At 46.0% G+C, this 14,061-nt stretch overlaps 1 protein-coding gene across 1 annotated transcript; it reads left to right on the forward strand.

The window, feature by feature from the left end:
* The first annotated feature begins 11,426 nt into the window (after nt 1-11,426).
* On the forward strand, nt 11,427-13,017 carry LOC102390485 (tetraspanin-3-like). The gene has a single exon (XM_044935585.2). The coding sequence runs from the start codon at nt 11,460-11,462 to the stop codon at nt 12,219-12,221; it is 762 nt and encodes a 253-aa protein (XP_044791520.2). The 5' UTR covers nt 11,427-11,459; the 3' UTR covers nt 12,222-13,017.
* The last annotated feature ends 1,044 nt before the right edge of the window (nt 13,018-14,061 follow it).

A 14,061-nucleotide genomic window follows, 5' to 3' on the forward strand; every position in this document is an offset into this window, starting at 1 on the left:
CCCCATATTGGAAGTGGGTTCAGGGCCTTCCAGTGTCCCACTACTCATAGCTCCTACCACAAAAGTAAGGGTCATAGGCTGTGGCCTGCTTCCTCTCCCGTGCCCACCGAGCCCATACTGGGGAGAGGTGCGCCTCACCTTCAGGCCTAACTCCTGCTCTCCCCTGGCCTTACTTGGAGCTCCTTCTCTGCTCCGGGCCTCAGTACACCCAGCGGCTGACTGGGGGCGATGGGACCCACGCAGATCAGTGGTTTTTAAATTTTCCCGAGGAACTAGTTCAGAGATTCAGCAGACAGTGGATGTATTGAGGTAAACAGCAGACTATGAGGGGTGTCTGTTGACCCAGTCTTTCTCTAAGACAAAATTATTGTTATAATTTATTTTTGCCTGGTATTTTTGTTGTTGTTTTAAATTTATTTTTAATTGAAGGATAATGGTTTTACAATATATATTTTTGCCATAAAATCTAATGATATATCTGAACTCCCAAATCAAGTTTATGCTGATTTTAAAAAAAGAGTTTATGCTGATAAAACACTGCTTTTTCTCTGTTTCGTATACGTGGGCTTGCTGCCAGTACTTTAACCATTCACCTCCCCCTTGCTCTCTGAGTCAGTCACGCAGCCTTCCTGCCTCATCCTCCCCAAACAGGCCAGGCTCATTTCTGCCCCTGGGTCTTGGCACTTGCCCTTCCTTCTGCCAGGAGCCCTTCTCCCATGTCCTCACATGGCCCCCTCCTTCCATCATTTGGATCTTCAAGTAATCATGTCCCCCCTCAAAGTCACCCTGGTTCCTGTCGTCCCCCTGAATTGGCTGAAAAGTCAATAACACTGATCTTTTTATGCAGTTGGCATTTATCATTTGTCCCCTCTCTAGACTGTGAGCTACTTCATCTCTGTCACTCCAGGGCCTGGCATAGATATTGGCACAGAATAAGTGCTCAATTAGTACTGTTGAATGAATGAATTAAAAGGGAGCTTAAGGGCCTTCCCTGGTGGTTCAGCAGTTAAGACTTTGTCTTCCCACGCAGGAGGTATGGCTTCAATCCCTGGTCAGGGAGCTAAGATCCCACATGCCTTGTAACCAAGAAGCCAAAATATAAAACAGAAGCAATATTATAGCAAATTCAATAAAGACAGACAGAGAGAGCCTCAGACAAGCATATGAGCCCCTAAGAGACAAGTTCCCCACGGCTCTTGCAGTCCTAATACATCCAGCCTCAGGGAAGCACTGTCTAAGAGAAGGATGGCAACCTGCTGACCCACTACGGTGTTTAATTTTTTTTTAAACTTGTAGTTAAAACAAACAAACAAACACATGTAACAGAAAGATCACCATCCTAACCATTTCTAAGTGTACAGTTGAGTAGTGTTAAATAAATTCACGTTGTTGTACAACAGGTCCCCTGAATATTTTCACCTTGCAAAACCGAAACTAGGCCCATCAAACAGCTCCCCATTCCCATTCCCCCAGCCCCTGGCAACCACCAGTTTACTTTCTGTTTCTATGCATTTGGCTTGAGCGATCTCATATCCGTGGAGTCATACAGTATTTGTCCCTCTGTGATGGTCTTGTTTTACTTAGCGTAATGTCCTCGAGGTTCATCCATGTTGTAGCATGAGACATGATTTCCTTCCTTTTTTTTTTTTTTCAATAATTGTATTTATTTTTGGCTGTGCTGGGTCTTGGTTGCTGCAAGGTCTTTTCTGTAGTTGTGGTGAGTAGGGTCTGCTCCTCTGTGTGGTGTCGGGGCTTCTCATTGCGGTGGCTCCTCTCGTTGCACAGCACAGGCTCTCGGGCGCGTGGACTTCAGCAGTTGCAGCTCCTGGGCTCTAGAGCACAGGTGCAATAACTGGGCCTACAGGCTTGGTTGCTTGAGGCATGTGGGATCTTCCCAGACCAGGGATCGAATCCATGTCTCCTGTATTGGCAGGCGGATTCTTTACCCCAGAAGCCTTTGATTTCCTTCCTTTTAAAGGCTGAATTATATTCCATTGTATGTATACACCACATTTTGCTCATCCATTCATCTGTTGATGGATGGTTGCTTCCCCCTCTTGGCTATTGTGAATTGATGGATCATATGCTAATTCTTGGAGAAGGCAATGGCAACCCACTCCAGTACTCTTGCCTGGAGAATCCCAGAGACGGGGGAGCCTGGTGGGCTGCCGTCTATGGGGTCGCACAGAGTCGGACACGACTGAAGCGACTTAGCAGCAGCAGCAGTATGCTAATTCTATTTTTAATTTTTTAAAGAACTGGCATATTATTTTCTATAATGGAGCACCATTTTGCATTCCTACCAACAGTGCACAAGGATTCCAATTTCCCTACCTCCTCCCCAACACTTATTATTTTTTGTTTATTTGTTTGCTTTCTCGCTGTCCTACGTGGCTTGCAGGAACTTAGTTCCCTACCCAGGAATCGAACTGGGGCCCATGGGCAGCGACAGCACCAAGTCCTAACCACTTGGACTGCCAGAGAATTCCCTATTTTCTGATTAAAAAAAAAAAATCTTCTTTAGAGCAGCCATCTTAATAACTGTGAGCTGATATCTCATTGTGATTTTTCTGCATTCCCCTAATGATTAATGATGCATATTGGCCATTTGTGTATCATCTTTGGAGAAATGTCTATTCAAGACTTTGGTTCATTTTAAAAATCTGGCTATTGTTTTTTTGCTGTTGAGTTGTGGGATTCTTTATATATTCTCTCCCATTCTGTAGGTTGCCTTTTCACTCTGTTGATTATGCCTCTTGAGATGCTGAACCTTTTAAGTTTGATGTAGTCCCTTTTATCTTTTTTTTGCTTTTGTTGCTGTGCTTTTGGTATCATATTCAAGAATTCATTGCCAAATCCGATTCATGAAGCTTTTCCCCTATATTTTTTCCTAGAAGTTTTTATAGTGTTAGGTATTTTATCCAGTTTGAATTAATTTTTGTATATGGTAAATTATATATATGGGCCTTATGTAAAGGCCCAACTTTATTCTACTTCTTAAAAGATTTGTATTTATTTATTTTTGACTATGCTGGATTTTCGCTGTGGTAGCTTCTCATTGTGGTGGCTTCTCTTGTTGCAGAGCATGCACTCTAGGCACATGGGTTTAGTTGCCCCTTGGCTTGTGGAATCTTCCTGGACCAGGGATCAAAACTGTGTCTCCTGGATTGGCAGGTGTATTCTTAACCACTGGACCACCAGGGAAGTCCCCAGTTTTATTCTTTTGCGTGTGGATATCCACCTTTCTTAATACCATTTATGGAAAAGACTATCCATTTCCCATTGAATGGTCTTAACAACTTTGTTGAAAATCATTTGCCCGTATATGTGAGGACTTATTTTATTTCATGGATCTATACGTCCATCTTTATGGCAGTACTACACTGTTTTGATTACTGTAGCTTTGTAATAAATTTTGAAATCAGAAAGTATGAGTTTTCTAAATTCATTCTTTATCAAGATTGTTTTGGCTATTCAGGGTTCCTTGAGATTTCATATGAATTTTAGGGTGGATTTTTTTCTATTTAATTTTTAAAAATTAGTTGCTGGGTTAGTTGGATTTACATTTGATTGAGACCTGACTATAGTAGCTTAGGCAAATAATAATCTTAATTCTTTATGCAAATTAGAGAAAGATACCCTATTCTCCAAGACTTTTTTCCACTGTTGAAAAAAATTGTTGTGATTATGCTGATTTTGTTCAAACAAGAATTTCCACTATTGTAGTCTAGAAAATGGTCACGTACACATGTGAACCTGCCATGTCTACTACGTGAATGTGCCCTACAAGGCAAGTAGGCCCAGTCCAAGGAGGTGTGCCAGCTCCACAGCATTACCGAGAACGCAGCTTCCTTCTGTATGTCTGTGTTACCATCGTCAGCTCTTAGCTCCATCCTCAGAGTCACAAGATGGCTGGCAGTACTCACCTCTGTGCTTCAGCAGGAAGAAGACGGGCTGGGTCAGGCAAAATGGGCTCCTCTCCCACCAGCTCAAAGCCCCTATTCCAGATTTTGTGTATCTCCACTCAGGGAGACCACAGATTCTGTTTCACTAGCTAATCCTAATGGCAAAGGAGGCCAGGAAATACTTTTTTTTTTTTTTTAATGTGATCACATCGTGACTTCACATCAGAGTTCTGTAACTAAGGAAGAAACAAGCAACGAGAGTGTCACAGTGGGCTCTGCGCTGTTACCACCATGAAGAACACAGGTAATTTCCATATGAAGTTCAGTTCCCACTTCTTCTAGAAGCACGAGAGGTCTAGCAAGACTGGCTTGGTGTTACCGTGTGGCAATCACAGGCCAGAGTAGGGTAGAGCCTCCCCTGTTTTATTTTATTTTCAGAGTTTTAAAATAAAAATTTAATATGTTTAAAAAAAATAGGTATTAGATACATATATATGTAGGGCTGAGTCCCTTCTCTGTTCACCAGAAACTATCACAATAGTGTTAATCAGGTATGCTGCTGCTGCTGCTAAGTCGCTTCAGTCGTGTCCAACTCTGTGCGACCCCATAGACGGCAGCCCACCAGGCTCCCCCGTCCCTGGGATTCTCCAGGCAAGAACACTGGAGTGGGTTGCCATTTCCTTCTCCAATGCGTGAAAGTGAAAAGTGAAAGTGAAGTCGCTCAGTCGTGTCCGACTCCTAGAGACACCATGGACTGCAGCCTACCAGGCTCCTCCGTCCATGGGATTTTCTAGGCAAGAGTACTGGAGTGGGGTGCCATTGCCTTCTCTGGTTAATCAGGTACACCCTAATACAAAATAAAAAGTTAAAAAAAATAGGTATTAGATTTTTTGTGCTTCAAAATCCCAAAGGTACTAAAGGGGATCCAGTGGAAAGTCTTCCTCTTTTACCCCATACCCTGCCACTAAGTTCTTGACACAAGGCATGGTAGGTGTTACGTTACCGGAGATCTTTCACACATATATAAGCAAATACATGTATGTGCATATTATCCACCCATCCTTTTTTATATAAACGGTATAATTCTATATGTTCTTTGCATGTTGCTTTTTTCATGCAACAGTGTATTAGAGATTGTTCTGTGCATATCCCCAAATTTTGCTCCTTCTTTGTTTTTTTTTTTTTTTAACAGATCCATAGTTTGTCACTATATGGATGTACTTTAGTTCTTTAGTGATAGCCACTTAGATTGTTTCCAGTAATTTACTTTACACACATTGAGAGGCAATAACGACCTTATTCGTGGGAGTATCTCTGTATAACAAATCCCTAGAAGTGGAGTCATTTGATCAAAATGAACGAGCAAGTGTGATTTTGATAGATATTGCCAAATTCCCCTTTGGGGGAGGAGGGCAGTTGACACTCCCACAAGCGGTATCCACAGCGCCTATCTCCCCACATCCTTGCCAACTCAGTGCGATAGAACTCTTTCATCTTCTGCCAAACTGTCAGTTAAAAATTGGCATCTAACTGTACTTGTAGTTTGCATTTCTCTTATTATAAGAAAAAGTTGAGCATCTTTTCATGTCTTTAAGAGTCATTTGTATACTCTTTTCTGTGACTTGTCCATTGCCAAATTTTTGAGTAGTCTTTCTTATTTATTTCTCAGAACTTTTTACATATTGGGAAAAGACACTTCATCTACGATACGAGGAGCAAACATGTTGTCCCGATTTGTCATTTCCCTTTTTTTAAATAAAAACGTACAACATATTGTGCTGTGCTTAGTCACTCAGTCATGTCCGACTCTTTGGGACCCCATGGGCTGTAGCCCACTAGGCGCCTCTGTCCATGGGGATTCTCCAGGCAAGAATACTGGAGTGGGTTGCCAGGCCCTTCTCAATGTATAAAATACCTGGTGTTAAATCAGAAGTGTGCTGCTTGATGAGCCTTCACAACATGGACCACCTGTGTCCCCAGGTGTTTATGACATTTATCGTCATTTATCCTAGGCTTTGCCGTGAGAAGTTTCTTATCGTTACACAGGTGAGTTTATCCATCTCCTATTTTATGACCTCTAGGTTCTGTGTCATAGTAAGACCTTTCCCACACTGAGAGAAAAACATTTTTTCTGACGATATATTTTAGTATTGTTGATGTTTTATTGTTTCCACTTAAATCTTGGATGTAGTTTATGCTACTGTAAAGTATGAAGTATGGAGCAGTCTCATAATTTTTTTCCGGGTGGCTAAATCTTGTCCCCATGCCATTTATGAAATAATCTATTTTTTCTGTCTATAGATTATACATATAATCTGAAATTGTGCCATATCTTATTACTAAATTCCCTGGGCCTGTTTCTGGATTTTTGGTCCACTTGTTAACATCTTTCTTTTCCTGGGCCGTTTCAGGTGGTGATTCTTGATGTGGAGGTTTTTTGAGCACTTCTGTGCTGCGTGGTTTACACAGAAGAGCCTTGAGCCCTGAGAATTACTGTGACCTCAGTGACCTTGAGTGAGTGACTTCATCTGTCTGCCTCAGTTGGTTTCTTTCCTTTTTTCCGACCATGCTGCACAGCTTACAGAATCCTAGTTCCTCAACCACGGATTGAACTCAAGCCCACAGCAGTGGAAGTGCTGAGTCCTAACCACTGGACCACCGGGAATTCCCTCTGCCTCAGTTTCTTCCCAGACCCTGATACTGGGAAAGATTGAAGGAAGGAGGAGAAGGGGACGAATCTGCATCCCCTGTTTTGGAAGTGTGGGGTCTTAACCACTGGACCGCCAGGAAAGTCTCTATATTATTTAAGGCCGTTTTTAACCCTTCCTTCAGCTCTGTGATGTAGCAAGTATTGTTGATCCTATTGGGGATGAGAAAACTGAGACTTGGAGTCATGAAATGACTTTCCCAGGACCTTGCTGAATGTCGGCACTGCTTCCGAAAGGGGGCTTGTCTGCTCCTGAGCCCCACACACAGGTTTCTCCAAGTTCCCATAGGTTCAAGGGGCCTTCTTCCTACCTCTCCCCAAGCCCCAAGGTGGTGGCTGATCCTCAGAGAGGAAATGTCACTCGAGGCCCCAGCTGCAGGGGGTGGGATGAGGCTTCACCAGACGGCTGCAGCACCAGCTCCTGTGTGAACAGACCTCGTGGGCTAAGAGGCTGGGAACCTCAGCCACTCAGCCCCTCCCCGCAGGGCTTGATCACCTCTGCGGGGAGCCCAGCTCTCCGAGGAGGCGAGAGCTCACTCTGGGCAACCCTGAAGTCCTTGAAAGAGACCTCGGCTCACCACTCACCAGCTGTGTGACCTGGGGCGAGGCCCTGACTTCTCTGAGCCTCAGTGTCCTCATCTGTCAAATGGGCAGGTTGTAGGGAGACTCAGAGGGGAGGATGTGTGCAGAGCAGGATGGTGTGCAGGCGTTGCAGGGGTTGATTTGTGGTGGCCTGCTCATGTGAGGCAACAGACAGTGTGTTGTTTTCTACCACTCCCCCCACCCCCACCACACACACAAAGGCAGCTGGGAATGGAGACTGAGCCCAAACTGCCGGTTCAAAGGACTGTGCCAGGTGTGGCCCAGAAGGGATCGGGGAGGGGAGGCCAAGTGGGAGAAAAGGTTTTCTCCTTGCTAGCAGGTGAGGAAATGTATCCGATCCAGAAAGGGGATGGACAGGGAGAGTTTGAGCTGATGGGGAGCCTTGCGGGGGTTCTTCCCTCCCTCTCCTGGGGAACCCATCCAGGGGCGAGGATTGGGTGGGAAGAGGGCAGAAGGAAAGGAAGGAAAGGCAGCCCCCCAAGGAGTTTGGGGTCTTTGAGGAAGAAGGAAACCAGAAACCTTCTCAACTGGATTTTCTGGGCTGGGTCCTTCCAGACAAATCCAGTCCCTTCCCTCTGAGTTGTGCTGCCAGGTGTGGCAAATAAAAATATAATATTTGGGCCACACTGACACAAAAACATTATTGATTTTCTGAACTTTGAATTATTTAACAAGTATACCGTGGGCTTGAAAGGAATAGGAGGGCATTTCTGGGGGGAGGGCGTAGCCCACGGCCTATGCCTACAGAAAAGACCTTCCAGAACTTTCTGCGGGCTCCCAGGGGGACACAGAGGAAGCTGGGATGAACAGCTGGGGTGCTTGCCAGCAGGGAGGCTCTTGCTTCTTGGAGGTGATGTGACCGTGTAGCTGAGGGCTGGTACCAACCAGGCATCGAGCAGAGGGTTGAGAAGCCTCAGCAACAGTGAACCCAAAGAAGAAAGCCTTGAAGCTGTAGGGGAAACCACAGCGTTCCTGCTCATCCCCTCCCCAGGGCAGGTGGGAGGGGGTGGGGCAGAAGCACCAGCCAGGCCCCAGCTCAGCTCGACCAGTCCTGTCTCCCTGCTTCATTATGTCTCCTACCCACCCCTCACCGGCCCTGTTGCCATGGCCCAGCCTAGAGGCAGATGATGGGGTAAGAATCTCGTGACCACTGTCATAAAATGGATGGGACTCAGTCTTCACTGTGGTTGAAAGTCACCAGTCTACACTGGATTTCCCTGATCCCGTCTCCATTGTGGTGTCAGAGGTGATGCGGAGGGTGGGGCATGGGAGGGTGGGAAGGGTCCAAGTCAAGAAAATTGGGTCCAGAAAACAAAGTTTTACTTTTTTCATCTGCTCCGGGATTCTGTGATTTTTGCTCCTGCAGGGAGCGCCTGGCGTGGAGCAGGACACCCAGCCCTGAATCTGGGGTGGAGGGTCAGCTGGGAGCAGGGCCTTAAGGGTGATGGATCAACCAGGGCATGGCGTGAAGGAGTAAGGGACCCGGAAAGGAAGGGCCTTGTGACCTAGACCTTGAGGTAGCAGGGGCAGGGGGTGAGAGCTGGCCAAATGTGGACGCTTGAAGGGGATGTAGCAGCTTATTTTTATTCCAACAACCCTCACGCAGCATTGCTGTGGCCAGCCTTGCCTTAAGTGCTTTATAAATAGCCATTTGTTAATCCTGGTTGGAGCCCTTGGAGGTAGGACGACTGTTTATCCCTACATGGCCAGTGGAGACACTGAGTAACTGAAAGGTTAACATAAGTGACTTGTCTGAGGCCCAGAAAGAGATAGTCCCCCTCTCCTTGCAACAGAAGCCCAGCCTGCCTGTTCAGGCAGGCTCTAACTGCCATTCACAACCAGGGAGCTGGACCTCAGTCATTCATCCAATAAATCAGATAAGTGTTGAGATGGCCTCCGGTGAGGGCCTTGTGCTGGGTTCTGGAATTTCTGCTCTTGCGATGCACTCGGCCCAGTGGGAGAGACAGACACAAAAACAGTGTCCACAAATCAGTGCCATAAAAATGAGCCCACTGTAACGAACATTCACCGTGGGCCAGGCCCTGTCATTAAGCCGGTTACCCAGCTTATCTTTTCATCTTTGAACAACCCCTTGAGATGTTGTTGGCCCCATTTTGTAGATGAGTAAACTGAGACTTAGAGAGATTCAGTAATTTGCCTAAGGTCACAGCAATAACGTGACAAATTTCGGACTCACTAGGGGAAGTTTGGAGTTCTATAAGGGCGTATCCCAGAGGGCTTCCCAGAGGAGATGTCCTGCTCTTGAGATGTACCAGAGAGGGAACTGGTCCAGTGGAGAGAAGGAGGCAGGTGATTCAAATAAAGGAAGCCCCCTGCAAAGGCCTGGAGGCTGAGCAGCCTGGCACTGAGAGGAAGCTGCAGGCCATTCTCAGGGGCTCTGGCTGGTCTGAGCTGAAAGAACCGGATGAGGCCCCAGGGCAAAGACCCAGCCTTGCTGGGCCCTTGGGCAGTGTTGGTGCGGATGCTGATCGTGGAAGGGAGGGCCAGGGAAAGTCAGCAGGCCAAAGAGGCAGGATCGTATAGTGAGTCTGTGCCTGGACTCAGGCCATGGGCCACCTGAGTTGGATTCCCTCCTGTGTCCTTGTCTGGCTCTGTGACCTTGGGCAAGTCGCTTCCCCTCTCTGGGCCTCAGTTGCCTCATCTATCAAACAGGGACCATAGTAGCTCATGGGCTTTTATGAGGACTAAATGTCTTCATGGATCCAAAGGGCTTGGAACAGAGCCTGGCTGAAGTCAGCACTCCAGAGGTGCCAGCTGTTATGAACACCGAGGCTGCGTTTGCCTGGCGGGTTCACTGCTTTCACTTAGGTGGAAGGAAGTGAGGAGTGGTTAGAGAGCCTGGTGTACCCCCACCCCCACCAGCCACCCTGCCCACCTCTCAGGTCCTGGCCTCACCAGCCCCACCACCGAGCCCCCACCACACTTGGGACCCGAACCCACTGGGGGTGGCCCTGGTGGCTCTAGCTGGGGAAGCAGAGGCTCCTGGCTGTCGGGGGAGGGGTGGGAACCAGAGACCTGGTGACTAAGACAGAACCCGAAATGCACTCCTCTGTGGGGGGGTGGGGGGAGGGGGTGGCTTCTTTCACTCTGGCTTAGGGTGAGTGACTCATGCGGGGGCAGGTGCGGGAGGTGCCAGGGCACAAGGAGTGATGATGCATGTGCCTCCCAAGAAGCTGGGGGTCCAGTGGGCTACGGAGGGCCAGGGTTTCTCCCAGATTCTGGGGTTTGGAGGCTGGATAGATCCTGTGACTGAGAGGCCCAGAGTTGGAAAGACCTAGGTTTGGATTTGTGCCGTTGTTTTGTGGCCGGGTGAACTTGGGCTAGGGATTTCCCCTCTCTGTGCCTCAGTTTCCTCACCTGTAACATCACGCTAATTAAATCCACTTCCCAGCGTTAAGCCCTTTCTGCCGTGCTTTTATTGGGGACTTCCCATCTTAGAGCCCTGCAAAGCCTCCCTGGTCCCCACACAGCAAAGGGCAGACGATGGGGCACAAGTGCAGCCTTCCATCAGGGGGAGCTTGGGACAAGCGGGAAAAGGAAGAGGCATATTTTGGAACGTCTGCAGACACAGCCTTTGTCTTGGTTAAACCTCACACACATCTATTTACAACTCAGAAACCCACCGCCAAATGTGCGCACGCTGAACCTTGGGAACACTGATGAGTAATTTATAAATGTACCTTAACTTGGCTCTTGGGTCTTCGTTCTGTCTCCAGACTTAACATTTATGTTACATTCCCTTTTTTGTATGTGTAAAAATTGTTTGTAAAGGCACCAGGCCCTGGCGATTTCAAAGATGAGTCATCAGACAGTTTAAATTGATGAAATTAAAGGTAATTTTAGTGTTACTTAAACTATTCTAGGTCATAGAAAAAGATGGACACACTCCATTTTATTTTATGAAGGGAATATGACATTAGTATGAAAATCTGATAAACATAGTAAACCAGTAAACAGATTACAATAATAAAAACAGAAAGACAAAACACAAGCCAATAAATTGTAGATCAATCTCTCCACAATTTGGATGCAAACCTTATAAATAAAAAGTTAACAAGCAGCGCGAGGTGCTTGCTGGGGCTGGGGTACGCGACGGCGCCGGGGCTGCGGTGAACGCCTCGAAGGCTGTGCAGTTCCCTGTGGGGAGGCGCCGTTGCCATTGCCACCTCGCTCGGTGAGCGCGTCCCGCTCGCCGAGCAGGGCCGCAGCCGACCGCCTGCACCATGGACTGGTGTGGCGTCACCTCCTCCAAGACCATGCTGGTGTTTCTCAACCTCATCTTTTGGGGAGCTGCTGGCATTTTATGCTATGTCGGAGCCTATGTCTTCATCACTTACGACGACTATGACCACTTCTTTGAAGATGTGTACGCTCTCATCCCTGCTGTGGTGATCATAGCTGTCGGGGCCCTGCTCTTCATTATTGGGCTAATTGGTTGCTGTGCCACAATCCGGGAAAGCCGCTGTGGACTTGCCACGTTTGTCATCATCCTACTCTTGGGTTTTGTCACAGAAGTTGTTGTTGTGGTTTTGGGATATGTTTACCGAGCAAAGGTGGAAAATGAAGTTGATCGCAGCATTCAGAAGGTGTATAAGACCTACAATGGAACCAACCCTGATGCTGTTAGCTGGGCCATTGACTCTGTTCAGAGACAGCTGCACTGTTGTGGAATTCACAACTATTCAGACTGGGAAAATACAGACTGGTTCAAAGAAACCAAAAACCAGAGCGTCCCTCTTAGTTGTTGCAGAGAGACAGCCAGCAGCTGTAACAGCAGCCTGGCCCACCCCTCTGATCTCTGTGCTGAAGGGTGTGAGGCTCTAGTTGTGAAGAAGCTACAAGAAATCATGATGCATGTTATCTGGGCAGCATTGGCATTTGCAGCTATTCAGCTGCTGGGCATGCTGTGTGCCTGCATTGTGTTGTGCAGAAGGAGTAGACATCCTGCTTATGAGCTCCTCATCACCGGGGGAACCTATGCATAGTAGAAAACTCAAGCCTGAGCTTTTTAGTCTTCTTCTGATTTGGAAGGTGAATTGAGTAGGTCCACTGCTATTGGTCTCCTGAGTTCGTTTAGTTAAAGCACACATACACAGGTGTTGGACGGAGCAGCTTGACTCTTCATTTGTCTACCTTCTTACCTACCCACCTATGACTTTCTTTCCCCTCTGTTCTAGCTGACTCTCCGTGTCTGTGTTTTGAGTATGGCAGTAAATGTTCTAATCTCAGAACCGTTTGTGAGTTGCGTAGTGTGGTAGAATTAAAGGTTGACGTGGCCCTGCTTCTGTCACCTCCGAGCTGTAGTATCACCAGGTCCTTTCAGTCTTCACAGTGGAGAACTCTTGGCCAAAGGTTTTGGTGGGGAGGAGGAGGCAGTCAGCTGTCTGGTTAAAGTTAATACCAGATAGTGCCCCTTATCAGTATCCTTTTTAAAAATATATACTATAGTCCAGTAAGATAGCAACTGTACAAAATGGCTAAGATAGATTTTAGAATCATACCTCGTGTATCTTGGTTCATCTTCAAAATCAGACTGATCTTTGAAACTAGCGGTTTTTAATCAAAGCTGGCTTTATAGGAGGACTATAATGTATGCACTACTGGCATACTTGTTTTAAAACAATTAGTGTGAGTGTGTGCATGTATTTTTGTATGATTGAGCCCATTCATTGTAAGTCTAAACTTGTTAGAAATAATGTACCCATGTAGACTAGCAAAATAGTATGTAGATGTGATCTCAGTTGTAAATAAAAAAATCTAATTCAATAAACTCTGTATCACCCCTTCAAAAAAAAAGCTAACAAGCAAAATAAAATTGTATATCAAAAGAATAACATAATTTGAGCAGATAGAACTTTACTTCAGGAACGTATGACAGGTTTAATATCAATAACTCAGTTGGTAAAGAATCTGCCTTCAATGCAGGAGACCCCAGTTTGATTCCTGGGTCAGGAAGATCCGATGGAGAAGGGAAAGGCTAGCCACTTCAGTATTCTTGGGCTTCCCTTGTGGCTCAGCTGGTAAAGAATCTGCCTGCAATGTGGAAGACCTGGGTTCAATCCCCAGGTTGGGAAGATCCCATGAAGCAGGGAAAGGCTACCCACTCCAGTATTCTGGCGTGGAGAATTCGGACACAACTGAGTGACTTTCAATCAATGTAATTCTTTACATTACATTAAAGGAAAGTAACAATGTGATCATATCAATTGATGTAGAAAAGTAAGTTGAAGAAATTCAATAGCTTCTTCAAAAAACTAAAAAAAAAAAGAAATTAAAAGAAATAAAACTACTTAGAGATGATAAGTTTTCTTTGCCAAACATTGACAGCAAACATCATTCTAAATACTAAAGCCATTCCCTTGAAATCAAAATAAAATAGTATTTTGGAGAGTCTATCAAATACACCAGGATTTTGTCATTATTATTTTTTTTTGCCTGCTGGGAAATGTTTATTTGCTACTAAATCACCCAAAGTGAAATAAAGTGAAAGTGAAATTGAAGTCGCTCAGTTGTGTCCGACTCTTTGTGACCCCGTGGGCTGTAGCCTACCAGGCTCCTCTGTCCATGGGATTTTCCAGGCAATAGTAGTGGAGTAGATTGCCATTTCCTTCTCCAGGTGATCTTCCCAACCCAGGGATTGAACCGGGGTCTCCTGCATTGCAGACAGACGCTTTACCGTCTGAGCCAGCATGCTACAGTTATAAGAAAGGTACAGGTCGTTTTTCCTTTCCATAACTCAATGTCCACAGCATCTCCTCAATCATAAGTATTACAAAAGAAAGTTAAAAAAAAAATCACATTTTACAGATCTTAGACTTGTCTTTA

Source organism: Bubalus bubalis, chromosome 24, assembly GCF_019923935.1.
Source record: "Bubalus bubalis isolate 160015118507 breed Murrah chromosome 24, NDDB_SH_1, whole genome shotgun sequence".
Taxonomy (NCBI): domain Eukaryota; kingdom Metazoa; phylum Chordata; class Mammalia; order Artiodactyla; family Bovidae; genus Bubalus; species Bubalus bubalis.

Bases quoted from the DNA above. Each gene is read 5' to 3' on its own strand.
- LOC102390485 (XM_044935585.2), top strand. From the start codon at position 11,460: ATGGACTGGTGTGGCGTCACCTCCTCCAAGACCATGCTGGTGTTTCTC.